Source organism: Danio rerio, chromosome 20 (genome assembly GCF_052040795.2).
Source record: "Danio rerio strain M-AB ecotype USA chromosome 20, GRCz13ab, whole genome shotgun sequence".
Classification (NCBI taxonomy): Eukaryota; Metazoa; Chordata; class Actinopteri; order Cypriniformes; family Danionidae; genus Danio; species Danio rerio.
The window spans coordinates 18,059,294-18,086,635 of record NC_141040.1 but is presented as its reverse complement, the minus strand read 5'-3'; the positions used below and the strand labels follow the sequence as shown (position 1 = coordinate 18,086,635).

The 27,342-nt window shown below is 35.5% G+C and overlaps 2 protein-coding genes across 2 annotated transcripts; one reads left to right on the top strand and one right to left on the bottom strand.

Moving 5' to 3' along the window:
• Positions 1-1,469: 1,469 nt before the first annotated feature.
• Positions 1,470-20,343, top strand: psma6b (proteasome 20S subunit alpha 6b). The gene is given in 7 exon segments (NM_001002589.1): positions 1,470-1,633; positions 4,141-4,235; positions 5,908-5,989; positions 6,073-6,228; positions 10,842-11,020; positions 16,924-17,018; positions 20,229-20,343. Coding segments are annotated over 7 exon segments (741 nt in total). The 5' UTR covers positions 1,470-1,557; the 3' UTR covers positions 20,287-20,343.
• A 3,750-nt stretch (positions 20,344-24,093) lies between these two features.
• nfkbiaa (nuclear factor of kappa light polypeptide gene enhancer in B-cells inhibitor, alpha a) lies at positions 24,094-26,946 on the bottom strand. Its single transcript, NM_213184.2, is given in 6 exon segments — positions 24,094-24,492; positions 24,603-24,860; positions 25,075-25,163; positions 25,256-25,463; positions 25,781-25,886; positions 26,663-26,946. Coding segments are annotated over 6 exon segments (939 nt in total). The 5' UTR covers positions 26,908-26,946; the 3' UTR covers positions 24,094-24,459.
• Between the last annotated feature and the right edge of the window lie 396 nt (positions 26,947-27,342).

Sequence of the window (27,342 nt, the reverse complement as noted above, 5' to 3'; positions counted from 1 at the left end):
GAAAAACAAACAGACAGACTAGGTAAAGGGTGAACTCATGTACACAACATTTAAAGAATTCCGAAAACTTAACAGACATTACAAATTTAACACATTTTAACTGATGGACAAAAACTTAATTAAAAGCCTACTCACTGATGAGGCCCTTTCATTTCCCTACGTCTTTCTTTGTCGTGCCTGACATGTTTTGTAAAAAAAAAAGTGTCTCACTATCTTTCAAAATCGTTAAAAAAACAATCCAACGGACCATTTGCATTTTCAGACATTCCTGCACTAGAATGGTACCCACACCCACGTGAATTACGCTGGTCCAATCCTTTCAAAAAACCATGTTATTAAAACATTTAAATATGTCTGTGCCAATATCCTAGTGGTTAAGTGCACAGATAGCACCATGGTGCTCAGGGTGATCTGAGTTCGATTCCCGGCTCGAGGTCCTATGCCCATCCTTAACCTCTCTCTTCTCCCAATGCTTTCCTGTTTGTCCTGAACTATCCTATCTCAATGAAAGCTGAAAAAGCCCTTAAAAAAAAAAAAAAAAAAAACATTTAATATGACACGCAATAAGGTATATGCCGAGCTAATGCTGTTCCCATGCTGATACACTTCCGGTGACCTGTTATTGTGAACTTTTTCCCATTTTATACGGTTCATTATACAGCATCGATGTCGTAATGTCATTAAAATACATTCAGTTAAATAAACTTTAGCATTTATTTATTTGCTCAAGCGTAAAACGAGACAAAAAGCTGTTTACTCACACGCGCCTGTCAGAATCAGCAAGCTAACGCAGAACCTCCATTAAACATACTGGGGTAAAATAAATGCTCATATTATAAAGAGATGGCGGGGGAAATGTAATTTAATGCAGTGCTTCTTGTACAATCTGAGACCCACTTTAAATCGGATATCACTCAGCCAGTGGAGATTGCTGATTTTTAAAAAATACAGACCTTAAACGGACCGGATTTTGCATTGGAATTCAATTCGCCGGAAGCGCTTAACCCAGGTTAATGGCAAATTAAAAGACCTATTAGCATGCTTCGGCATATACCCCATTGCAATTTACTTTTAAAAAGTACTAATAGAACACCAAAAGCCTTATTTGTGTACATTAATTCAGCAATTAAAATAACACTTTTGATGAAAGCACAACCCATTTTATGCAATTACATTGTTTTATACTTAAATGTTGTAAATATATACTTCACGTCTAAATCTGCACGCTATATGCAAATTCATTCATACGTAACGTTAGGCGTTAACAAATCCTTTGTTTTTCCCCTTTTCTTTTTGTATTTAGGTCAGCAGTAAGTATAACTTAAAAACGTACACATTATTAAACATTACACAACACTTTACGCAACAATCATGCATTTTAAAGCTGTTTCGTTTAAAATAAATATATACAAATAATGTGTTTTGCGTTTGATGTTGACCCGGAAACACAATCGCTGCTGTCTGAAGACTGCTTCCGGTTCATTCGTTCTGCATGTTGCTATTCAGTCAAGCCTATAATACTTTTACTTTTCTACGTTTAATACATTTGTTATAAAGATGTCCCGGGGCTCTAGCGCGGGGTTTGATCGTCACATCACTATCTTTTCTCCGGAGGGAAGACTGTATCAAGTAGGTGAGTACGGCTGACTTTACAGGACTTAAATAACACCTAGTAAGTGCACAGTCATGTTGACTACAGTAAGCTCCTATTCACTGTCCGATACTTAAGCTTTTATTGTCAGCTGAAATTATCCTTTTGCCTTATAAAGCATATTTAAATTAAATGTGAGTAGGATTTTTATGTATTTTATAAACATTCTTATTTAGTGTAGCAGCTAAACAGTTAGCACTAGCAGACATTGAATAGTAGAGAACAGGTTCGGTAATGTTTTATGCCATAATGTTTTTTCGACACATCTACAGATATATTTATATGAATGTATGCATGTATGTATGTATGTATGTATGTGTGTGTAAATGTGCGTGTATGTAAATATAAATGAGTGTGTGTGTGTATGTGTGTGTTTTTATATATATATATATATATATATATACATATATATATAGCTTGTAAAGAATTTTATGTATAATTTTAGATCTATTTATTTGGATTATTCTGTAGTGGAGCGTATCTGCATAAAATATCATTTAAAAAAGACAAGCATAGTTAAATACAACAGACAAAAGATGCAAATAAACAATAATTTATTATTTTCTGAGGAATCAAATAATCACTGGATAATAATAAGGATAATAATAATGACAATAATAATAATAATAATAATAATAATAATAATAATAATAATAACTATTATTTTACTATAGTTCAAAAATATCTAATGTTTAATTAATCTTTGAGCTACAAATGTTTTTTTTTTTTTTTTTTTGTGCCCAAATGGCTCAGATTGGCTGCAAATCTGACAGTCTGGCCTTAAAAACTCATGTAAATAATAAGTGTTTACTCTAAGGTTAAAATGTAAAATCACTCCACTATGTTGTTAACTGTCATGTCTGGTCAACTATAATGCCAACTGCATTGCAGATCCTAGCGATGTGACTATTGCGGACTCGCACATTGCTATATTGATGCTGAAACAATATATTTTGCATCCTAAAATCTGTATTTATTTAAAGTTGTAATTGATCTGTTGCAGCGGTAATCAGAATTAATGAATCTATTGGTTAATTAGATTTCATAACTAACATTTTCCACCTAATTTGCATAGGTTTTTTTTGTTGATTTAAAAAGTAAAATTAGTGTTATTGAAAGTACTATACCAGCAGTATGTCTGTGCAGTAGCAACTACTGGTGAATAATGGAAAAAAATAATAAATTAATTAAAATAAACAATTAAAGAAAATAATAGAATTTTCTTATATATTACTTTAATATATATATATATATATATATATATATATATATATATATATATATATATATATATATATATATATAATGTTTATATTTATATATGAGCAATTTCATGCAAATGTCAGCCTTGTTTTGAAAATTTGTTTTTTCCAAAATATTAAAACCCTTTATAAATTTTTTTGTATGCTTGTATTTTACATGACTGTAAAAATACTCACAAATGTCTTTGTCAATTTTCTCAAACAGTTATATTTGAATTGTCAAATATAAGTGGCAATTTCACATCTGTCACATCCATAACAGAGAAATGTCACATGCATAACAAAGCTTTTTTCCTAATAAATACAAAAATGTGAAGTAAAATAAAATAAAAATCAATCATTTTTGTTCTGTAGTGAGCCAGCTCTTATCCTTTTGATTGGCATTATTTTTGGGGGCGTTGTGCAGTTTAATTTACAGAATTTCTACAATGTAAGTTGTATACTGTCAGACTTGTTTGGTCACATCCAAAGCACTTGTTTATTTTCCTCATTAAAGTATAACAATGTTTACAGATTGATATTTTTCTCATCCCATAACTCTGTGGTTAGTTGTTTTGGAAAATATAAGGAGATGTCCCAATAAGATGTTAATATTTACTAACTCTGTCAAAAAAAAAGTTCAGTTTTTACTGGAAATGTCACATTCATAACACTGAAATAGCTTTTATATATATTTCATTCTTTCATTTTCTTCTCGGCTTAGTCCCTTTATTAATCTGGGGTCGCCACAGCGAAATGAACCGCCAACTTATTCATTTTTTATTTTATTTTTTTTACGCAGCCGATGCCCTTCTGTGAGAAATATGAGAAACCCATCACTGGGAAATATTTTTAAGTAATATTAAAGTATAATATATATATTTAGGGCTCTTTATATGATAAAGACAGTGTCAATATTCATAAACCAATATAAAATACATTCTACCGTGATTGTTTTTGACCGTGAAAGCACTATGGTAAAATAAATTTAAATAGCCATTTCTATTTGAAGTTTTTTTCATCCATCTTTATTTTTTATATTTTTGACATCAATTTAAGTAAAAATAATTGTTGTTTGACTTATTATTTTGATGGTGAAAATCTATTTGTCTCTCTGTTTGTTTATCTCTACCTGTTCTATATCTGTTTATAAATGAATTTGTGGTGGTTATGTCATCTTATTTGTTCACTTTGTTGATATATTACAATGATCACATTTACAACTTAATAAAAATTAAATTTTTACAGAATATGCTTTCAAGGCCATAAACCAGGGTGGTCTGACATCAGTTGCTGTTCGAGGAAAAGACTGTGCGATTGTTGTAACTCAGAAAAAAGTCCCAGTAAGTCTGCTGCACACATACCATTATTCACCAAAAACTGATCTAACGGAGAGTTGGCTTTGGACAATAAACAGTTTCAAGGTTTACAGCAGTTTTAAAACTGCTCAAATGTTCAGTTAAAGCGTTTCTACGGTATAAGTAAGGTTTTTTTTTAATGTGTTTTTTATGTGTTGTAAAGAAATCTGTAGTTTTGAAACTAGCAAGGAAGAGGGAGTCAGTGATTTATTTTGAATTATTAAGCCTGAAATGTTTACTGTTCCAAAATATTATAAATGTTTCCTAAAATAAAATGTCCGATAAAATGTTCAATGGGGGAAAAGTGTTTTTGTTTTTTTAACGCAGACATTTAAAAATTACTTATTTTAGAGCAGTAATCAGAATACCATGACATTGTGAAACTGTGATACTTTTATTCAAGGTAATCATACCGTCAGAAACTTATCAGCCTTCATCTCCACACTAAAAAAATGAACAATGCCACAAAAAATAAATAGCAATAGTTTAACAGTCATTGAATAATTTTACTGTGGTTTAAATGCACAGAATGATCCCAGATCAGTCTTTTGATGGATCTTAGCTCATTGTTATTGGTGACTTCTTGTAGTGCTGCTGAAATAAGAGGGAATCTGAAGTGTTCTCACATGCACGTTCTTAACCTGATTATGCTTCATAAGCTGACAGTGCACATGGTCGTGTAAACTAGTTAAGTTTCCTTTATTGGAGGCCATTAAATTTATTGTTTTTATTAATATAAGGCTATAAATAGCATAAACTGATCATCACTAGATTTTTGCCTCTAAAATGGCATGGAATGTGTGAACCTGCTTTCTGCTGGTGTATTGAAGAGCATTTGTGGGTATCTGTCTGTCTGTCTATTTATTTATTTATTATATATTCACTGTGCAATTCTGAATCACTGTAATTGCTAAGTATGGTTTTAAGCTAAAAATAACAGTAGATATTTATTAATGAATGGACGGGTAGACAGACGCATACATACATACATACATACATACATACATACATACATACATACATACATACATACATACATATATATATATATATATATATATATATATATATATATATATATATATATATATATATATATATATATATACACACACACACACACACACACACACACACACACACACACATAAACACTATACAGCCTAGAAAGAATGATGAGTGACCATGCATGCTTGCTGAAGTGCAGTAGTTGTGTAACACCATGTCCTAACTATACATGACAAGATTCCAGCAATAAGCAGTTTGGCTGTCTGCACTAAACATGATGCAACACAACACAACACAACAGTAACATTTAAATAAAAGCCATGCATTTAAAAATCAGCTACTGCACTCCCAACGAAGTTGTAAGGGTTATAATCTAATTATTCCATGGTAAACCTATTTACCATGAACAAAAGTACATTGGCTGAGTGACTGGTGTTTAATTTTCAAAATTGCCTTAAGTAGTTTGACAGTAAATATCACATAAACAGTGTTGGTAGCATTTAATACTGAATAAAGCACATAATCAATACATGAGGTGATAATTATCATTGTAGTTTATACTGTTGTTTTGCCATGATGTTGCTGAAATACAAACTATTTCTAAAATAGAAATTTGTACTTTTTTTTTTTTTTGCACATGCTTTTCCAGGACAAGTTGCTGGATTCATCAACCGTCACGCACTTATTCAGAATTACAGAGAACATTGGCTGTGTGATGTCCGGGATGACAGGTACAGATAAATAGTGTGATTAATGTTATTATGTCTACTACAGTTAATGTGCTCAATAATGTCTTTTGTGTTTTTATGTTCAGCTGACAGCCGGTCTCAAGTACAGCGAGCTCGATATGAGGCCGCCAACTGGAAGTACAAGTACGGCTATGAAATTCCTGTTGACATGCTTTGTAAAAGGATCGCTGACATCTCTCAGGTTTATACACAAAATGCGGAGATGAGGCCACTCGGCTGCTGTAAGTGGACGATTTTGCTAAATTATTTAAACACACACACACACACACACACACACACACACACACACACACACACACTTAATAAAGTGGTAAAGCAGTTTATTATTGATTAATGACAAATTTATATCAATTTTGTATATTTCAGGGTATTAAAGATGTTTTTTCCTCTTGCTTTTTCCTCTTTCTGTTGGGTCAAAATTTACCTGTACAAGTTAATATTAGGGCTGTCATATGATTAAAAAAATTAACGTAATTAATCACACTTTTTTTGTAATTAATCATGATTAATCACAAAACGCTGTATTTATTACAGAAATAAAAACACAAGCATTTAAGTGCCATTTGAATTTCAAAACAATCAATGCCAACAACAAGCAAAAATGATTTCCATGTTGGATTCTAAGTGGACTAGAAACACACACACACACACGGCGAGAGAGAGAGACAATGCGCGCAGTACTGTGTCTTTGACAGCTTGCAACTTCAGCTGCCACTTTCACTACAGTACATTTACATGGACACCAATACTCCGCTTTTATGATTAGGATAATACTGAATAAGACTTTACAATGTAAGCAGCGATTTTTGATTACCTTAAAGGATCACTCGAGTCCCGAAATTCAGAGGTTTTTCTTTCCGTTTGCCATGAGGTAACAAATTCCATTAAAACATTCTGAATGAAAGTATTTAACCCTCTGGGGTCGAAGACCACGTATACGCGTTTTGACCTGTGGTGTCGTCAAACTGCTGAAATGAACTTAAATTACACTTTCAGTTTTGATCGTACAGATAAGAACAATACATCAATTTAATCTGTTATGTGTCTACTTTTTGTTGTGTACACTCACAACAACAACAAACGTGTGTGCTTTTGCAAAATAAGGAAAACAAACAGTGTAGGCATTCTGTCTTTTCTCTCTCCGTGAACTGCTTTTAGAAACGCGTTGGTAAAATGCGCTGAAACCCTGCGAATACAAAACGCACACAGATGAGACATGTATTTCTAGAAAGCTTAAAGTGTCTACTTTTAAACGCAACTATGCATGTTGAAAACAAACATTGCTTGATAAAGTAATCGGTATGAAACCAACGCTATGTCTAGTTTCTCAGTCTGATATCATTAGTTTTAATGCGACCACACCCACAAGGCATTGTTATTACAAGCGTCTGAGGCGCTAGCAGACTGTGGTCAGAAAAACACGTCACTAAAATGAAAGGAAACTCGGCAAATAGTCAACAAAGATGATGATTTCTAATATCGATATAAAGCTTGATATGTCTACTTTTGCATTAACCAATTCAAGTCGAAAACAATTTATCTCTTTTTATGTAATCCGTATAAAAGTAAGGACTGTACGGATTCTCCTATATCGCCTCATTACAGCAGCGTGGTCACGCCTCTCAGTAAGCGCGCTTCATATGTAAATCCAGATGTGAAAACAACGAAGGTAAAGGACCAGTGGCAGAGAGAGCTTAAGTAGACAAGAAGTGCTTTGAGTTTGGTCAGTATAATGCGAGTAATGATGATCTGTGTTATGCCGACAAACTGTTAGATGAAGATGTAGCCTTCAACTTCTCAAAAATATATAAAAACGCTACAAAAGTAGACCAGGATCAAATAATCCTGCGTCTGTGAGTCTCCGCTGATGTCAAGACGAAGGCCAGTTGTTAGAGTGAAAAACTGCCTTTTTCCTGCGCCCCTCCTCATCACAAGATACCTGTCTGCAACACTACATTTCTAAGTGTCCTTTGTAAGTTTATTCTTTAAATAATTACTGTGAATACCGAAATTTGCTTAGTTATTTTTGTTAATATGGATAAATCATCATTCTTTAAAATAACATTGCTCTAATATGAGATTACAAAACTTACTCAGAATCTTATTATTATAATTCAAACTTTGTATATACTATTCCATATATTTATGATGTATTGTTTTTTTTTAACCAATTTAAGATGTTTGACATCATTAAGATAATATGTTGCATTTTGGCATGTTTTTTGACTTATTTATAAACTATTTATAGACAAAGTTAAATAAAAAATATACTGGATTTGAAAAATATTGTGTTCCTGGACTTCACTGAGCGTAATAGTTTAATGTATAAAATTGTAAATGAGCTTGACTGTTGATGTCTTAAATAATAATCACAAAAAAACAACATTTCTCAAAATGGATAAATCTTATTTTGCAACTAAACTCTTCATTTACAAAAAACAAAACAAAAAAGAGGATTTGCTATGTGTAAGTTTAAAAGTTTGCAGAGTTTTATAGAGTGTACTGACTCTCACTAAAGTATCTCAAGTTATTTTGTGTGATTTAATATATTTTAAATAAACTGCAAAGAAAAAAGTAAATAAATTTTCCTCTGATTCCTTCTTGAAACTCTTCCCTCCTAGTCACATACTGTACCTGTCTGATGGCTCATTATGCAGCTCATTATGCAGGTCTTTGTCTTCTCAGGTGTGACTCACTGCATAGTAATGATAGTTCACACCTTCCCGCATAAACCAATTTCACTTAAAAAGTGACTTAGAATTTTTAATTCATTATATTGTTTTCTGTGAGCAAGTTAACAAGATGATTCTCACATCATTTTGAAGCAAAAACACTAGACTACCAGATCCAGTTCTCAAAAGTCTTGTGCACAAATGTTCTCCTTGTGTTTCATGGCCTTGTTTCAGTGACTTCAAAATTTTAGTTTTTCACTAACCACGCATAAACGTTTCTTTCTCAAAAACACAAACACATACAAACATGCTGCTTGGGTATTATTGTAGCCCAACTTGTGCTGTTTACAGTGTTATCACACTTTAGCCATTCATATGTTTTTTAAGATACTGAAAACAACACAAATGTCAGTGCATGTCAAAACTTCTCCAGAGCCCCAAAACACCCTCAGACCCCAGAGGGTTAACTGCTGAACTGCAGTTAAAGTATAAAGATAAAAAATAAAACACCGGAAATTGCATGAAACTCTAGAGGAAACGCAGCATAGCCAAATTATGAGACATTAATTGTTTTATACTGAAACTTTCATTCTAAAAGCGGGTCCATGGTCCTATAATAATAATAATAATAATTGCTTACATTTATATAGCACTTTTCTGGGCGCTCAAAGCGCTTTACACATTGGGGGGAATCTCCTCATCCAACACCAGTGTGAAGCATCCACCTGGATGACGGGACGGTAGCCATATTGCGCCAGACCGCACCGCACACACACACTAATTGGGTAGAGGAGAAAGAGTGATTAGGCCAATTATGGTATGGGTATTGTTAGGAGGCCATGAAGGACAGAGGCCAGTGGGCAGATTTGGCCAGGATGCCGAGGTTAAACCCCTACTCTTTTTCGAAGGACATCCTGGGATTTTTAACGACCACAAAAAGTCAGGACCTCGGTTTAACGTCTCATCTAAAAGAAGGCGCTCACAGAGCAGTATAGAGTCCCTGTCACTATACTGGGGCATTAGGACCCACACAGACCACAGGTTGGACACCCCCTTCTGGCCTCACTAACAACACTTCCGGCAGCAACCTAGCTTTCCCATGTGGTCTCCCATTCAGGTACTGACCGGGCGCAGCCCTGCTTGGTTTCAGTGGGCGACCATTTGAGAGTTGCAGAGAGTTAACTGCCGGCAAACCAGTTATCCAAATTTCTTTGCACGTTAAACATACGCAGTGCTGGAGCAAGCTGAACTGGAGCTTTAGGTCGCCTTTATGCACTCGTTGTCCCTGAACACACGTCGGCCACAATGGGAAATAAAATAAAAAAACTGCAACTGCGTTATTTTTTTTAAGCGTTAAATAATTAAAATTAATCACTTGCGTTACCATGCTAATTTTGACAGCCCTAGTTAATATTTAAAAAAATTTAACACCAATTTTCATAATTTAACTTTTTGTGTGATGGAAATTCAAACATTGTTGGCTGTGTGATGTATCAAGTCAATATTGTGAAAAATCAGGTTTGTAAAAATACTGATTTGGTACTGTCAAACTGTGGCAGTGATTTAGTTAAATATATTAATTACTGGTTTAATAACGAAGCAATTTCAGACTGCAAGCATGTAAACAAACTTTAATTAAAGTCCTTGAATTTGGTATGAAATAATAATTTTTAATATTCATTTATTTAGTCCGTCATACAGTAGTATTATTACAGCATATTGGTAATTTATTTTAACGTGTGTTTGTATTAATAATCATAAAATAATATTTATTAATGTTTATTTTATATATGATTATTAAAATTATTAAATTACAATAAGTTGGTCAAAAAGAGGGATAAGATGGCCTATAAATAGAAAAAATACAAACATTAAAATGATATTGACATATAATCTTATCTAAGAATGTTCTGTAGGCTTTCTCAAAGATATTTAAGTTCATTCTTGGAAATGCACATGTACTTCTCCCAAAAACCTCACCCACTCAATCCACAGTGACTCAGTATTTACAAATATATCTATTCAAGTCATCTGATGAATATTCCTATGTTTCTTCATGTTTCTATACTGTATAAAAGAACAAATTATTGCAATATGTGATTTTTTTTTTCTTTCCCAGTATCTTGTGTGAGTGTCTGATTTGTGTTTGTGTTTGTCTTCAGGCATGATTGTGATTGGTCTAGATGAGGAGCTCGGCCCGCAAGTGTATAAATGTGATCCTGCAGGCTATTACTGTGGCTTTAAGGCCACGGCTGCAGGTGTAAAGCAGACAGAGGCCACAAGCTTCCTGGAGAAAAAAGTCAAGAAGAAGCTTGACTGGACATTTGAGCAGGCAGTCGAGGTACAGTCCATTAGATAAAGCAGAACACTCAAAAGTCAGACATTTCTCTTCACCATTATCTACTTATCTGTGATGCGTTGTGTGAATTAGCATTTTTGAAGCATGTGGTCACACCAGTGTGATCAGTCCAGGCTACTTCCTGAATCGTACAATCACACATGTTAATAATTATTTAATAATTTTAACAATAATTTTTCTAATTAAAATCTAGCTGGCACTAAGCCAGAGAAAGACATGCACATTGCTTGTTTTAAATAACCATCAAAACTATATAACATTAATGTTATCATTCATTCATTTTCTTGTCGGCTTAGTCCCTTAAACCGCCAACTTATCCAGCAAGTTTTTATGCAGCGGATGCCCTTCCGGCCGCAACCCATCCCTGGGAAACATCCACACACACACATTCACACACACCCTTATACACTCATACACTACGGACAATTTAGCCTACTCTGTTCACATGTACCGCATGTCTTTGGACTGTGGGGGAAACCAGAGCACCCGGAGGAAACCCACGCGAACCCAGGGAGAACATGCAAACTCCACAGAGAAACGTCAACTGAGCCGAGGCTCGACCCAGGGACCTTCTTGCTGTGAGGCGACAGCACTACCTACTGCGCCACTGCTTCTCCCCATTTATGTTATATTTCAGACATTTATTTACACACAAGTACTAGCAAAACATAACATTTACAGTTGGTAACAATCTGTTGTGCTTTATTCACATCAGTTAAACACTTTTTAGGTAACAAGAACATATACTCTATCCATCTCCCAGCAGCTTTAGTCGCTTTCATTCATAGAGCAAATAAAATAATCATTATTAAGCTCTTTAAATGACAAAATATATGTTTTTACAAATATTTACGATTCTAAAATGTCAAATATCAAAAGTATACACAATACACAAAAGAGCAGATATGCATGTGATACCAATGAAATGCATATTTTTGACCTAGAGAGTTTTTAAACCCGGGGTGCCCAAACTTTTTTTAAATAAAGGCCCAAACACCAAACTTGATAGAGAGATGTGGGTCAATTATATAGCAAACCGAACATATCATATTGAATATTATTAAATTTGCCATGAGTAATTTTCTTATTTATTTGCTAATAGTTAAAAATAACAAGAAAACGTTGCTCTAAATCATATTCACGCCGTATAATTTGTAACATTTTATAATGAACTTATAAGGGTCCATCTGTTAATCCTATGACGGAACTAGCAGCTTGGGTAAGGGTTAAATGCTCATAAGCCTTTTGAACACTTGTGAAAAGAAATATTTTTATTTGTTAAAATTATTTTAGCTTGTTTCCAACTCCGAATTTAATCTGACTTCATTTTATAATGATTTAAGTTTAGTTTCATCCAATTCAAGCTGATCACCTTATAGGTTGTGATTTGGTCTAATTTAGATCGATTAACCTAATAAATCCTTATTTTCAGTTACTGGTTCATCATTTACCCGAAGTCGCTTAGAGCCAGTATGCTGGCCTGTTCCCTCTGCTCATGGACACATTTGATTTAGCCACAAGATTATGTCATACTAAGGGTGCTTTCACACCTACACTTTTGTTTCGGAACGTATCTTGTTTGCCCAGTTAGCGCGGTTCGTTTGGCATATGTGAACAGGGCAATCGCACTTTGTTCCGTGCCAAAGTAATTGCTCCGAGATCGCTTAAATAAGGTGGTCTCGGCTCGATTGAAACGAACCCTGGAGCGGTTCGATTACAGTGAGAAAGCGATCCGATCCGAGCGCGGTTATATCACAGTGTTTTAAGGATACGTAATAGGCATACGGCTATATGAAGAGAGAATTATGATTATGGTGGGAAGTTTCGCAAATCTCCGGATGCCCGCAAATGAGTGATGATCTCCCGGTAATCTCGCGTCTCCCTCCCGGTCCTCAAATAGGCACCGTCGCGCACCCTTCTCACCCCTCCCCACCGCATCTCTCCTCAGACACATCGCGCGCACACCCTGTCAATCACCATCAAACCACCACCTCTCCTGACAGCTTAGCGGGACGCTGCAAAATAAACCCTGACACTCTGACCAATGTAAGGAGAGTTTACTCGCACTTGACTCAGATTAGAAACTTTGCAGTGTGAAAACGAACCGCTCCAAGAGCAACAATGTAACAATTGTAATCTTTGTTTCTGAACAACTGAATCGATTCACAGGTGTGAAAGCACCCTAGGTCCATGATTGTCACAAACCAGCAGGTCTCTAATGCTGTGCCTATGCTCCATCCATTGAGCCTGAATGTATGACTAATCCTGGTCGTAGGCCAGGGAAACATCAGCCTAAAACAATCTACTAGATTTAAATGATTTCAGGAGATAATAGAAACAAGAATTTTACATTTATTTGTCAGGCAAAGATATTCCATTCTAATTCACATACTTAAACAAAATAAGCCAATTCAGATTGTACAACATCAATTACTCAAAGATACATTTAAGTGTTAGAGATTAATACCTGATCATGTAGAAATACATTGTAGCATATACCTCCTGATGCAGAGCTCAGACTTATACACTGCAACGGGCTATCCTGGCTACAGAATCCCCAGACACTGCTGCGCCTAAATACTCAAATCACCATAAATTCAAGGAAATAAAAGCTTCGCCTAGAGCCTTGCCTGGTCATGAGTTCATGTGAAGACCATCTTACCTGGAGTGGAGTATCTGGAAAAGATATCATCGAAGTCAAAACCCAAATTAACTGACATAAGGGAGATTGTAAAATATTACAGTGAAAGACCACTTTACCAATCACACAGAGACATTTAAAATGACACAAAACATGAATATAGAGCCACAAAATACATCATATTAAAAACGTTGACGTTCTATTTGGAGCTGCTTTGGTGGAAAAGGTAAAGTCCAGGGCAAAGAGGGGGGCTCAGGATGCATGATCGAGACAACCTGAACAACTGGTATTCTAGCTGATTTTCTTCTCAGATTAGAAAATGTATTGTTTTAGTGCCTGACAATTCTCTTGTCTCGTGTGGAGTTCCATAACAGTTTTCAAAGTTTAAAATTCTGTAGAGATATAGACATCCTTACAAACTTATTATTACAGTAAAAATATAAACAATCAAATTTTTACCACAATGGAGTTCAATGCTAAAAACATTAGTCGACCTGCGGCTGTCATGGGCAATGCTTTTTGTCATGTGACTTTTTATTTTTATTTTAAAAGGCCGATTCATTTACCAACATTTAATTGAAACATTTAATTTCAGTGGAATTTTTTAGCTTAGCAATAAAAAGAATTTAAAAAAGGGTTATTTTTTAATATAAATAATTGATTATCTCTGTCAAAGGCATTTTAGGTTTAGATTTTTAGACTTCTTGGTAATTGCTATTTGTTGTAAACCTTTTTTATTTTAGAAAGTTTATAACATTTTTGCAAATTGTATATGTTTTTGCCATGAAATAGCCAGAGAAGCTGAAATGACTTCTGTGATTCCAATGTCACGGTAAAATACCATGCATAATGTTATTTTCATAATGAATAAAAATAAAGCACAGAGCCAAGTGTACCTCTTACTCAATTTTGCCTTTTTATAGGGACTATTTGTAAGCCAGCCTTATTGCTTAATATATTTTATTTGGAATAGAGTTTTCTAGATTGGAAAAGCAGCCTATAATTTTGTAATGCAGAAGATATGGAAAAAAGTTGTATGGCGTCAACTGTTAAATTAGCTCAAAATGGGGTTAAAAATTCATTTAAAGGTGGCTTTGAATAGAACCAACTCTTTTCAACCAAACAAACGAGTCTTCCAGCGCTCATTTTAACTGCTGACTCCACATGGTTGCTTTCCAAAATATAATAAAAACCCTTTAGGCAGGGTAACCAGATCTAGTTTAAGGCAGCAAATTAATAAAATATACTGGCCACCTTTCTTTAAATACAAACTTATTAACAGTTTATTAACTGTCCTAAAACGGAAACGAACACAAAACACACACATGTGCATTCATACAAGTTGCAGAGAGAAATAAAGGAAGGAAAAGACGAGAAGAGTGAGATGATGTAAAAACACAAAACAAACTTGACTGTATTTGTCATCGGTATACATGGACCGAACTGCAATGTTTGTATCGTGACAGTTCAGGATGAATAAATGTACCATTACACCCCTACTGCACAGTGTTTAGTTTCGAAATGCACAATAGTCACATCTCAATGCAGTGTTTTAGGTTTGTCTCATAAACCAACAATCAATCAATCAATAAATAAATGAATAAAGGTTCTTCCTGAGGCTGCGCTGATACTACTCTTTTGTTCTTTTTTGCCCTTGGCTGATTTATCAGATCAAATACCTGGTAAATGTAGAATCAACATGGTTTTTCACTTTTAGCCTACATTACACACACACAAACACACACACATATATCCGAGGATGGCCACTGTAATTTGATGCACAACTAAACCAAGATATTTGCATTAATACTCTGCGTCAAAAAATAGATTTGAAAGAACCATTGTGTTTTTAATGTGTCTCACTTTCCTCAGAACTAATTTTGTTATCATATTCAACCAAATAGTCACATGGTGGTTTTAGTAGATCTTTGTTGTGTCAGTGTAGAACTAATTCTTTGGAATGGAAAATCAACTTCCTCTTTGCACAATAATGTAGTTAATGAAATTACAGAAGTGTATTGCACATCTGTTCATTTCAAAATCTTTGAAACAAATACAGTTTATATAAGCAGTCTGTTATTTAGAATACTTGCATTTACATTAAAAACATTTAACATCAGATCATTTTAAATAAAATCAACTTTTTGTTGCATTTTACATGTGTTCATCACATTATTTTTGCATTATACATGTTGTGTATAAAGGTCAGAAGAGTGAGGTTTACCTGCATAGCACTTCGCTAGCAGGCCTGTTACTCTGCTGCACATGTTCTGGACATGTCCAAAGCTTTACATGTAACGCATTAGTATTTTGAGACCTTTTCTGAGGCATTTGGGGTGGAAATTGAGACATCACCATTTACACGTTGTTTGGGGTTACCCCTGAGAGCGCTTCTCTCAACACAAGACAAATTAAAATGTTAGCCTTTGGTACTCTTCCGGCTAGAAGACTGATATTGTTTAAATGGAAAGACCCAATTCAACCAACACACAATCACTGGATAAGAGAAGTGATGTCTCAGCTTATGTTGGAGAAAACAAGGCATGCTATCAGAGGGTTGAGACATTTTATAAGGTCTGGCAACCTTTAAACTCTTGTGATGGAAATAGATGCACACAACATGACAATGTGAGAAAAAGAATCGTGTCATATTTCCATGTCATGTTTTCATATTTTATTTCTTATTTCTATTTTGTTATATGTTGTTCTTAGATCTGTTTTTTTTCTTCTTCTTCTTTTTTTTGCTCTGTATAACATGAAAAACAAATAAAAAAAACTTGAACAAAAATAAAATATTGTTATTTTGAACTAGTTTTCTCCTACAGAAAATGTAATTTGGTCAAAATACCAAATGTTTAAATGGTTTTGATTGGCAGGTGTTATTCCACCAAATACTGATTTCTTAACTCTTCTGCCATTAAATAGTATTATTTATTGTCAATAATATTGTGAGAAAATGAATATAATTGTATCTCAAAAATGTCGCCTTTTGTTATTTTGTGCTGAAAAAAATCTTTTATCTTGAATTTTGAAGAAATGGCATCAAAAGTCTACAGAATAAAACTAAAGTAGTGCTTAAAATCACAAAATATAAATCTTGAGCTCATAACTTGCAAAGTACTAATAATTAATAATTTTTTAACTTGCAAAACCTAATTGCAAAGTGTAACCAGGACTTGCTCTTTTTTGTAATTATATTTACCATAAAGTAGATTTGCACTAATAAAATCTTTTCATCCCCTAGACGGCGATCACTTGTTTAACAACTGTTCTGTCGATTGATTTCAAGCCATCGGAGCTGGAAATAGGCGTCATTACAGCAGAGGATCCGAAATTCAGGTGGGCAGCAAAAAACATTTTTCGTCATCCAGAAAATCAAATCTAGAAGAGCAGCGGATTACTGCAGTTTTGATATTCATCAGTGATGCAACACTCCTCATAACACACACTGATCACATACAGTCATCCCTAAAATCATTCAGATGTTTCTCTTTAGCACAGTTTTTTTGCTGACACTACATGACACTAACTCATCTTGATGACATCAGATCACTTTGATAGAAAGGTGCAGTATGTAATTGATTACAGTCCATGGTTTCCGCTTCCATTGTGGGGCGCTACGCCAAAATTGATCCCGCCACGGCTACATTATAGCTTTTTATTCAAAACATTCAGTCGTGTTTCTTTTATATAGCGGGTAATAATTGCACCAAAATGTATTAAAAGGTAAGCGAATTGTAACAGAGCAAACTTTTCTGTAACCGTAGTAGTGCTGTGTGTTATTTGTTTAACCCTTTAAGGCTACGTGCTGACTGGCTGACTGACAGGTGCATGATGCGTGAGGCCAGCAAACACGACGTATAGCCGTTTGACTTTACTACAGGACGCATTAATACCGCTCTGTAGGTCTATTAGAGACATTATTAAATATTCCTAGCAAATCTCATACATGTTTTAGACATACTGGTTACATAAACGCACTAAATCGCACTTCAGCGTTTATTTGAGAGCGCACAAGGAGATCTGCGCTCGAGCATCGTATATTTAAGGGGGCGTGCAAGAAGTTTTGTGCACTAGCAGAGGAAATCGGCGCACAAGCAAAGAGATCCGTATGCTCGTAGGCTATTACATAAATGCTATCTCAACTTCTAATACTGCGCTCACGATATTTGTCATTAAAATAACGGCACAGGAAGTTGTTGGATCTGCTGCCACAGCTGGAAAAAATCCTAGAGGAAACACTGCAGTCATTACAGTTACGATGGCTGTGTCCAGAATCACCTTCCACTCAGTATGTACTGCATTTGAATTTGAATGTATTATTCGACAGTTAGAAAAGTACGTTCTGCACAGTATGAATATTAGTAGTATGAATGCAACTCGGACGTACAACATTTACCATTTTGCCATGATCACATTACTAGTGGCGTAGCAGATGTGACCGGGGGCCCCGCGTCAATCCCCCGATCAATCTGTTTCAGATCGCATCACCACCCTGTTGTTTTTTAGTCCAATGTTTAATATGTTACTTTATAGTTTAGTTAAGAGATTTTTTTTATTACTCTCGCATGTGTGCAATTGTTTTGTGTTTGAGCCTGAGATTCACTGACCAGTCGAGTGTTTGAAATAGCTAATTTTTGTAACCAGGCATGGTTTAATATCACAGAATGAAGAATAAATCTTGGCCATTCTTTATGGCAGATTTTCACAGGGCTTTAGCATCAATGCTTCCCATTCAAATCGGTGATGTGAAGCACAAGCGCCAATGAAAGTGTCAGCCAATCAGATTGCTTTATGAAAATATTCCAGCTCCGACAGTAGCTGGTTGTGGATTAAATTCATTGGCCGATGCTACTATGACGATCCTCCGCCCCACTTCCTGAAATGGCGTTTCATCTAGCATTTCTGAAAAGATCACCGTCCACACTATACTGCTAAAATTGATCATCACGTGACCGACCACCCCCATACACACATAGGCATGCGAAGCAGCATATGCGCACGTCTAAGCTCCAGGCAGTCAGCGGGTGCTTTAATCACAAAACCCCAGAGACCAGTGCATGTCGGACAACTTATCAAGGATGTACCACTGGATCGTGTCTCATTATAGTTATTAAATGTGATATTTAATTCATCTTGTCTCTATCTAATGACTCTTCTGTCTTTTGAATCTATCAGGTAACGTGTCACAGCATCAGTACACTACTTCATTCTATTGCTTTCACACTTAGGAATTTTAGTGGAAACCTCAGAAACTGTTGGTTGTGCACCTTTTTTATCTACCAAGTTTGTCAACGCCATTATAACGACACTTACTCTACCAATTCATGCCAGAGTTCCACAGAAAAAGTGATTGACTGGTGGTAATTTGTGTGTAACTTATCTTTGTTTATTTATGATTTGGTTATGGGTAAAACAAAGACCATGCGGGTGAGGCTACAAATAATTAATTTGTGATGAATGAATTATTTATAAATAATTTATTCCACTGCCACCTACGGCATTGATGCCATCGTCCATCTTGATATTTCACATTAGACATCGAAAGATACCAAATTGGTTGACATAGCCCCACCCTTTAAAATACCTAATGACAGCTTGAAGAACACATAATCCATACACATACACATACACACACACACACACACACACACACACACACACACACACACACACACACACACACACAGACACACACACATTATATATAATGTATATATTTTTATCATCTTTATCTTCTTTGCTGTCCTGCAATGATAGCTGACGTCTTTTTTTAAGCAATCAATAAGTGCAAATTATGTGCAAGGGTGCAATCTAGCGCCGAGTATGAATGAAACAATTAACATTTCAATGTTTTAACACTTGCAACATTGTGTCAGGTCTCCAACTCTTCTCCCTGTTCTGCAAAGTTTACATCCAATCTGCTTCAGCACATCTGCTTGTGTATTTTCAACACAATCTCACGGCAATTTGTAACTTTTTGACTTGGTTTCTAATTCGTAAGAATTCGTACGATCTAATTCGTACAATTTAGTACGATTTGCTCCTTCCCCAATGACGGTTGGGTTTAGGGTTAGGTGCCACACCTCCTTTTTAAAATCGTACAATTTCATACGACTGAACTCGTTTGAATTCGTACGAATTAGCCACTAAACTGCCAGTTGTGAAATACCTTTTCTCGTGAGATCAGTCTGGTGTTTTATATGAGCCTAAATAGCTTGACCAGCTTCTTCAGTGTGTTTGATTATGGTTGAGTTCTGCAGAATACTGGGAGCCGAGACATCCAGAAGCGTGGTTGAAGACCTTTTTTTTTTTTTTGTTCAAATAATTTGGTCAATTGGACCATGTGGTAAAATAAAGTAATAATTAATTCTTTTATCTAAAGATGCAGCACTTTTTATGACTCTCAGTAAGTACATGTGAATTATCGCCATTAATATTGTCACCTTAATGAATCATAAAATGTAATTTTAATCATACTGCCCACCCGTACTCTACAGATGCCATCGTTAATGTGTGAAGCCGCTGAAATCAGTGCTTGTCTTTCAGGATCCTATCAGAGTCAGAGGTGGACACTCATCTGGTGTCTCTGTCCGAGAGGGACTGAAGTCTCCTGCTGTTTTCTTGTAAATTTCCTGTTCCATTAAAGACATTTGAAAAAAAAGACATGTGCTTTCTCTTTTTTTCATATATGTTAATGTTAGCGTGGGAAACCCCAGTTTATGTCTTTCATTTTCACTAAGTTCTGAGCTTTTCGTAGGTTTGATAACTGGAAAATTGTTAACAAACCTGCTTTTGGTTTCGTAGAATTTTTGTGAACTTTGAGCATCTTTATGTGTTGTGCAAGGTAATTATTGTGGACTATGATTGTGTTTATTCACACTCATGTCGATTGGACTCTCTTATACTCAGCAAATTTGCAGTGTGATTTAAATTAAGACAAAACATTTTGTTTAGCCATTACTATTGAATGGTGGAAACATTTTCTATGGGAAATTCTAGGACATTCTTTGGCAATGCTTTACGGATAATCAGGAAATAACAACAAACAATATATTAAAAGGATATTTTAAGCATAATGAAATGTACTCGCCATTTCCTCATACTCCACTTGTTCTAAACATGTTTGAGTTTTGTGGTAAATAATAAAAACTGCAGCTATGCAATTTATTATTTTCACTATGGATGCTTTCCCCCCACATTCTTCATTTTCCTTGTTTTGAGTTTAGTGGTTGAAAGAAATTCATAAATATTTTCAACCACTTTAGTGAGAGTATTATCTTTTTTTTATTATCTTTTTGAATGAACTGTGCTTTTAACATACAACCTGGTCTGGAAGATGTTGAGTTCTGAGTGTACTGACATCCTGATGCCTTTATCTGTAAAGCAAAGGTTTATCAGATCAGGATTATCACGTTCTGATAAATGCTTTGACTAAGTTTTATCGCCTTTAGAAAATGTTTCCAGGATCATATGACTTTTTTTCCAAAGAAAAATAGTTTTTTAGATTAATGTTTTGTTTTTGTATGAAATAGAAAAATGGTGTCATGTTTTTAGTAATTATTTTTTAGAACATACTAATGTTGTAACTAAGAAATCGATTTGATGGAATGAAACCTCAGCATTATCATTTTTTGAAAAAAGAAATGACTGCCTTTTTGTAAGAAATGTTAACAGAACTTTCTTAATGTTAATATAAAACAAACATTAATATTTTAACCGTACATGTTTTTTTTTATCAAATTCAAAAAAACGCAGAGCTTATATATACAGTGAGAGTAAAAAGTATTTGATCCCTTGCTGATTTTGTTGGTTTGCCCACTAATAAAGACATGATCATTCTGTACTTTTAATGGTAGATGTATTCTAACATGGAGAGACAGAATATCAAAAAGAAAATCCAGAAAATAACTTTAAAGAAAATATTTTAATTCATTTGTATTTCATTGAAGGAAATAAGAATTTGATCCCTCTAGCCAAAAGCACCTAATACTTGGTGGCACAGCCTTTGTTTGCAAGCACAGAGGACAGACGTTTGTTGTACTTAACCACAAGGTTAGCACACATATCAGGGGGAATTTTGGCCCACTCTTCTTTGCAGATCCTCTCTAAATCTTTAAGGTTGGTGGGCTGTCGCTTGGCAACTCGGACCTTCAGATCCCTCCATAGATTTTCGATTGGAGACTGGCTGGGCCACTCCATGACCTTAATGTGGTTCTTCTTGAGCCACTCCTTTGTTGCCTTTGCTGTATGCTTCGGGTCGTTGTCATGTTGGAAGACCCAACGACGGCCCATTTTCAACTTCCTGGCAGAGGGGAGGAGGTTGTCCCTTAGGACTGCACAGTACATGGCTCCATCCATCTTCCCACTGATTCCCTTGGCAGAGAAACAACCCCAAAACATAATGCTTCCACCTCCATGCTTGCTGGTGGGTACAGTGTTCCTGGGGTCATAGGCAGTATTTTTCTTCCTCCACACATGATGAGTAGAGTTTAGGCCAAATAGTTCAATTTTGGTCTCGTCTGACCACAGAACCTTCTCCCAATCACTTTGTACATCTTTGAGGTGATCATTGGCATACTTTAGGCGGGCCTTCACATGTGCCTTCTTAAGCAGGGGTACCTTTCGGGCACTGCAGGATTTTAATCCATTGCGGCGCAAAGTGTTGGTAATTGTTTTCCTGGTGACTGTGGTCCCAGCTGCCTTGAGGTCATCCACTAACTCCCGCTGTGTGGTTGCAGGCCGATTTCTCACAGTTCTCATGATCATTGCCACCCCACGAGGTGAAATCTTCTGTGGGGCACCAGACCGAGGTCTATTGATGGTCAGGTTATACTTCTTAAATTTTCTCACAATTGCACCAATGGTTGTTACTTTAATACCCAGCATCTTGCTAATGTTTTTGTAGCCCATTCCAGATTTGTGCAGGTCAACAATCTTGTCTCTGAGGTCCCGAGAGAGTTCTTTGGTCTTACCCATGTTGGAGAGTTTGGAATCTGTCTGATTGTCTGATTCTGTGAACAGGTGTCTTTCACACAGGTGATTAGTTAGAACAGGTCTCTTTAATTCAGGTAACAAGTTAATTGGGAGTGTCTAACTGGTCTGTGAAAGCCAGAACTCCTAATGCATACTAGGGGATCAAGTACTTATTTGCCCCAATGAAATACAAATCAATTAATATATATTCTTTAAAGTTATTTCCTGGATTTTCTTTTTGATATTCTGTCTCTCCATGCTAGAATACATCTACCATTAAAAGTATAGAATGATCATGTCTTTATTAGTGGGCAAACCAACAAAAGCAGCAAAGGATCAAATACTTTTTACTCTCACTATATATATATATATATATATATATATATATATATATATATATATATATATATATATATATATTTATTTATTTATTTATTTATTTATATATATTTAGGACGTTTTAATCCTAACGGGATTAGGAAGTTTTAATGCCTTTAAAGGGCATTAATTTTCTCATGATTTATCAACTTTTAATACCCCATGCACACGCTGATTATATTTTACTAGTTATTTAATAAGATGCTATTATTCAGTTTAAAGTGCAATTAAAAGACTTAACTAGGTGAGTTATCTTAATTAGGCATTAAACAATGTTTTGTTCTGTACCCAGTCAGAAAAAAAAAACTTCAGGGAAAATACGATTAAAAGAAATACAATTTTCCACATAAGAAAAAATATAGGGGAAACAACTATGAAATTTTTCCTTCATCACTTGGGAAATATTTAAAAATATATATATATTGTACAAGAAAGCCAATAACTATTTCTTCAGATGTACGCATACATGTTGGAATTCACCAAGTCATCATGTGACCAATAATGAGGATGATCATCATACACATGCATGTGATACAGATTTTGTTTCCCAGTAGTTTAAATAGCCTGTTAGTCATTGTCAAGAGAACAAAGAGATGGAATTTCCCTACGATTCACAAATCCTGCTTTATTCATCATGATTAATACTTTTAACTCAATGCGAGCGATGACTTAAAATCTGAATAATCGATTTGAATGATCCATAAATTACTCTGAGCCCCTTTACAGATGATCACATTATAATCACACCGTCAGCGGTGGTCTACTCATTTCTCTCAATTTGTGGGGAACTTTCTATACTGAGTCAGTTCTTCATGACTCCACTTTAGCAGACCCAAGGAATTTTACTCAAACTACAGTGACGCATCAGCCTGACTCACGCTTTCCAGAAAGGAAATGATGGCTTTTACTGTACACATGTAGGACTTTTTTTTTACTGACTGAACCAACATCACAACCTTCTGCTGCTTTTCCACCCCTTCAGGGCTTTTTTGCGCGAGTTTCACAATTCTGTAGATTTCCAGGAAATCAGTCAACACAAGAAACACTCAAAGCCTCAGAATTCACTTCTCATCTTTTAGTTTTTAATGTTAACAAAACAAAATTTCACTGTGCAATATATATTTATATAGAGACTATACACATTATTAACAAGTGTTCTTCATTGGACATATTTACACATATAAAAATAGATATCTCTGGTTTTTTACAAAATATACACATTTTCACAACTCTTTGGTAAAGTCTTTTTTTTTGGTCCATGCAGTTCATCCGTGTTTAACAGTACCACCGCTGTCGGCCCCAGGACGAGGCAGCATGTATCCATCTCTTGGAGCTCCAAAAATGGATTGGCGTCCCAGGACTCAACACAGGCATTGAGCACCTACAGCTGCTTTACATTGTGGGCAATGTAGTCTTAATTTCCAAACTATCTCCCACAGAGCCGGATGTCATCATAAATCTATATTTAAAAACAGAACAGAATTATTTATTAAATGATGCACTTTCCTCAGTTAGTAAAACAAATATCAAACACAAAGTATGTTTTTTTTGTAATATGATAAAACTTACACAATCGTCCTCAGACATGAGCTCATCTTCGCTCTCCTCCGATTCGCTCTCTGGCATGACTGTGAATTTAAGGGCTGTCCGGCTGTAAAGCTGCCTCTGGATCTCGCTGTTGTGTCTGCCGAAGGTCAGGTGGTACGCTGTGTATCCGCCGTAGGTTAAACTATTGGCATCGGCTCCCAGAGCTATGAGTGTGTGCACCAGATCCAGGTTCTGCAGGTCTACGGCCAAATGGAGCGACGTACGGCCACTACACTGCTCCTGAACACATAGAAAACAACGTCAGTTAGAAGTGTTTAATGAAGCTTAATAACAAGCTCGTACATATATTTAAAAAAAATTTAATGGAAATGAACTCAGTTGAAAGTTAATCAACTGCGAACTATATTGTCAAAAAATTTAACAGTATTTTATTTATTAAGTTTCAAAAGTTTTCCTAAATTAAAGTGTTTACAAATTGTCAAATATACCGTACCTTTGCGTCTACATCTGCCCCAAGCTGGACCAGACTCTCCACCATGGACAGGTAATTATTAATGGCAGCTATATGAAGGCACGTGTGTCCTGTGATAAAAAAGGAACATAAAATACATCAAAACCTGCACTTTAAAACTGCAAACTCAAATATTCTGACTTTCAGATGTGACTGAACTCACCGCTGTAGTTAGGGAAGGTGAGAATGGAACGCAGGTGCTGGGTCTGAATCTGAGTGAGGACTGAGAAACACGCCAGCGAGCCTTGTTTGCAGGCGAGGTGCAGGGCTGTGTTTCCGCTCTGATCAACAAGCTGAGGGTCGCAGCCGGCTTTCAGGAGTCTTTCCACCATTTGTGGCTGTTCTGTGACAACGGCCAGATGCAGAGCAGTCTGAGGACAGAAAAGTGGACTTTTGTTGGTCAGGTCTTAGGGGTGAGTGTGACATTTATCTTTTGGTAGCACTTTACATTATATTCTTGTTTAATTTGTGCAGTATTGTAGTCATTACATAAACCAGGTATGTAGTAAGTACTATCCCGAAATATACTAAGTGTATGCATATAATCACCCTGTTATAATGCAGTACTTATTATGTACCATTATGAACACTAACAACAATTGTATTACATTAAAAGTGTAGTGAATATTTTGTTTGTGGCACATTGACTACTTATAGTGAATTGTACTTTTATTTTTCATTGATTTACCTGTCTCTGGTTGTTCTGTCTGTTCAGGTACGGGTCGTTCTGGCACTGTTTGATGATCTGCACGGCATAATCCTCTGCCTCGTGAATGATGGCAAGGTGCAGATACCTGGAAAATCATGTAGGAGGCAGAGAATATTTTAAGATCACACTCAGAGGATGTGGTTGAGCAGACACACAGTACAAGCAGGCGGCGTTTCGCAAGAACGGAGTTTTGAAGGTTATTTCCAGCCAGTGTGGCTCCACACATCTGATACAGTATCTGCGCCTGGCCGCGCGCCAGGGACTTTCCTGCCTGCGCACTTTGTTTTCTTAAACTCCGCCCAGTTTGGGTGCGTTCCAAATCTTGTTTGTTTACTTCCGCACTTTATACTTTGTAAGTTTTAGAAAAAGTTTCGTAACTTAGATAAGTAATTGATTCTTTTTAGCTGTTAAAAGTTAAAGTTAGTATGCTAATGTTAAAAACATTTAAAATATCTTGCTTTTTAAATCAGAAATTAACTTTGTTGCATTTAATGAAGTTAAAAATGCAAGGCAAGTCCCAAAACTGCATCAAGGCAAGCAAGACACTGCAGGCAAATACAGAATAGGCTGTTTTGCAATGCATTGATTGCATTTTTGTATTGCAAGTTTTTAAAATGTGATGCTTAAATATGCAAGTACAAAATATTTAATTATAAATGCACAAATTATAGTACAAATAATTAAGTTGACATAAATATACAAAATAAATACAAGTTTACATATTTGCTTTTTAATATGTTGAACTACATTAAAGCTGCATGAAAAAAACTTATTTTGCGTCACCTCGAATTGACCAACTGAAATACTTGCAAAATTGCATTGCATATTTTAAAATCTTAAAATAATAATAATAAAACTTACGTGTCTCCGTCCTCGGTGACTACTTTAGCCCAAGGCTCGCATATTGTCTCCTTCAGGCTTGCTGTCTGTATAGTCAATCTCTCCATCTCCTCCGAAATCTCCCGCGTCTCATATTCCTCTTCTTTTAGCGAGTCCACGCCGCTGTCGACGCGATCCTCGCACTGCTGCGTTTTCCTGTTTTTCGTGTCCATTTCATCAACATTACAATCCACAAAGTTCAGCATTGCGGCTCTGTGTAAATCCATGTTCTCTCTTCGGTTGTCAGTGAACAAGTGAAGCCCGAGAGAGGCGGGACTCGCTTTATATCTGCGCCTGCGGTTACGCGGGGGATTTCCGAATACTTTTTATATCTTAACTCTAGCCCTGAAGGGGAACTCATCGCGGGCTTTTATTTAGAGAATTTCCCTCAAGATGACTCCGCGAAGTAAGAATGAAAATCTGTATTTTCCTATTACACATGTACGAATGTACCCAGGAGTCCACAGTCAGGTGTAAAATGAATGACAGTAGCTGTGGAGTGGCTTATGAATGAAACGCACGAGAAGGGCACTATTAATAATGCGGGAAACATTTTTGCGTTCACCTAGAAATAGCACTTGATGTCAGATTGTTTATTTATTCATTTTTATTCATTTTTGGCATGATGACTAAAAATAAATAAGTATTTTTAGAAAATAGTA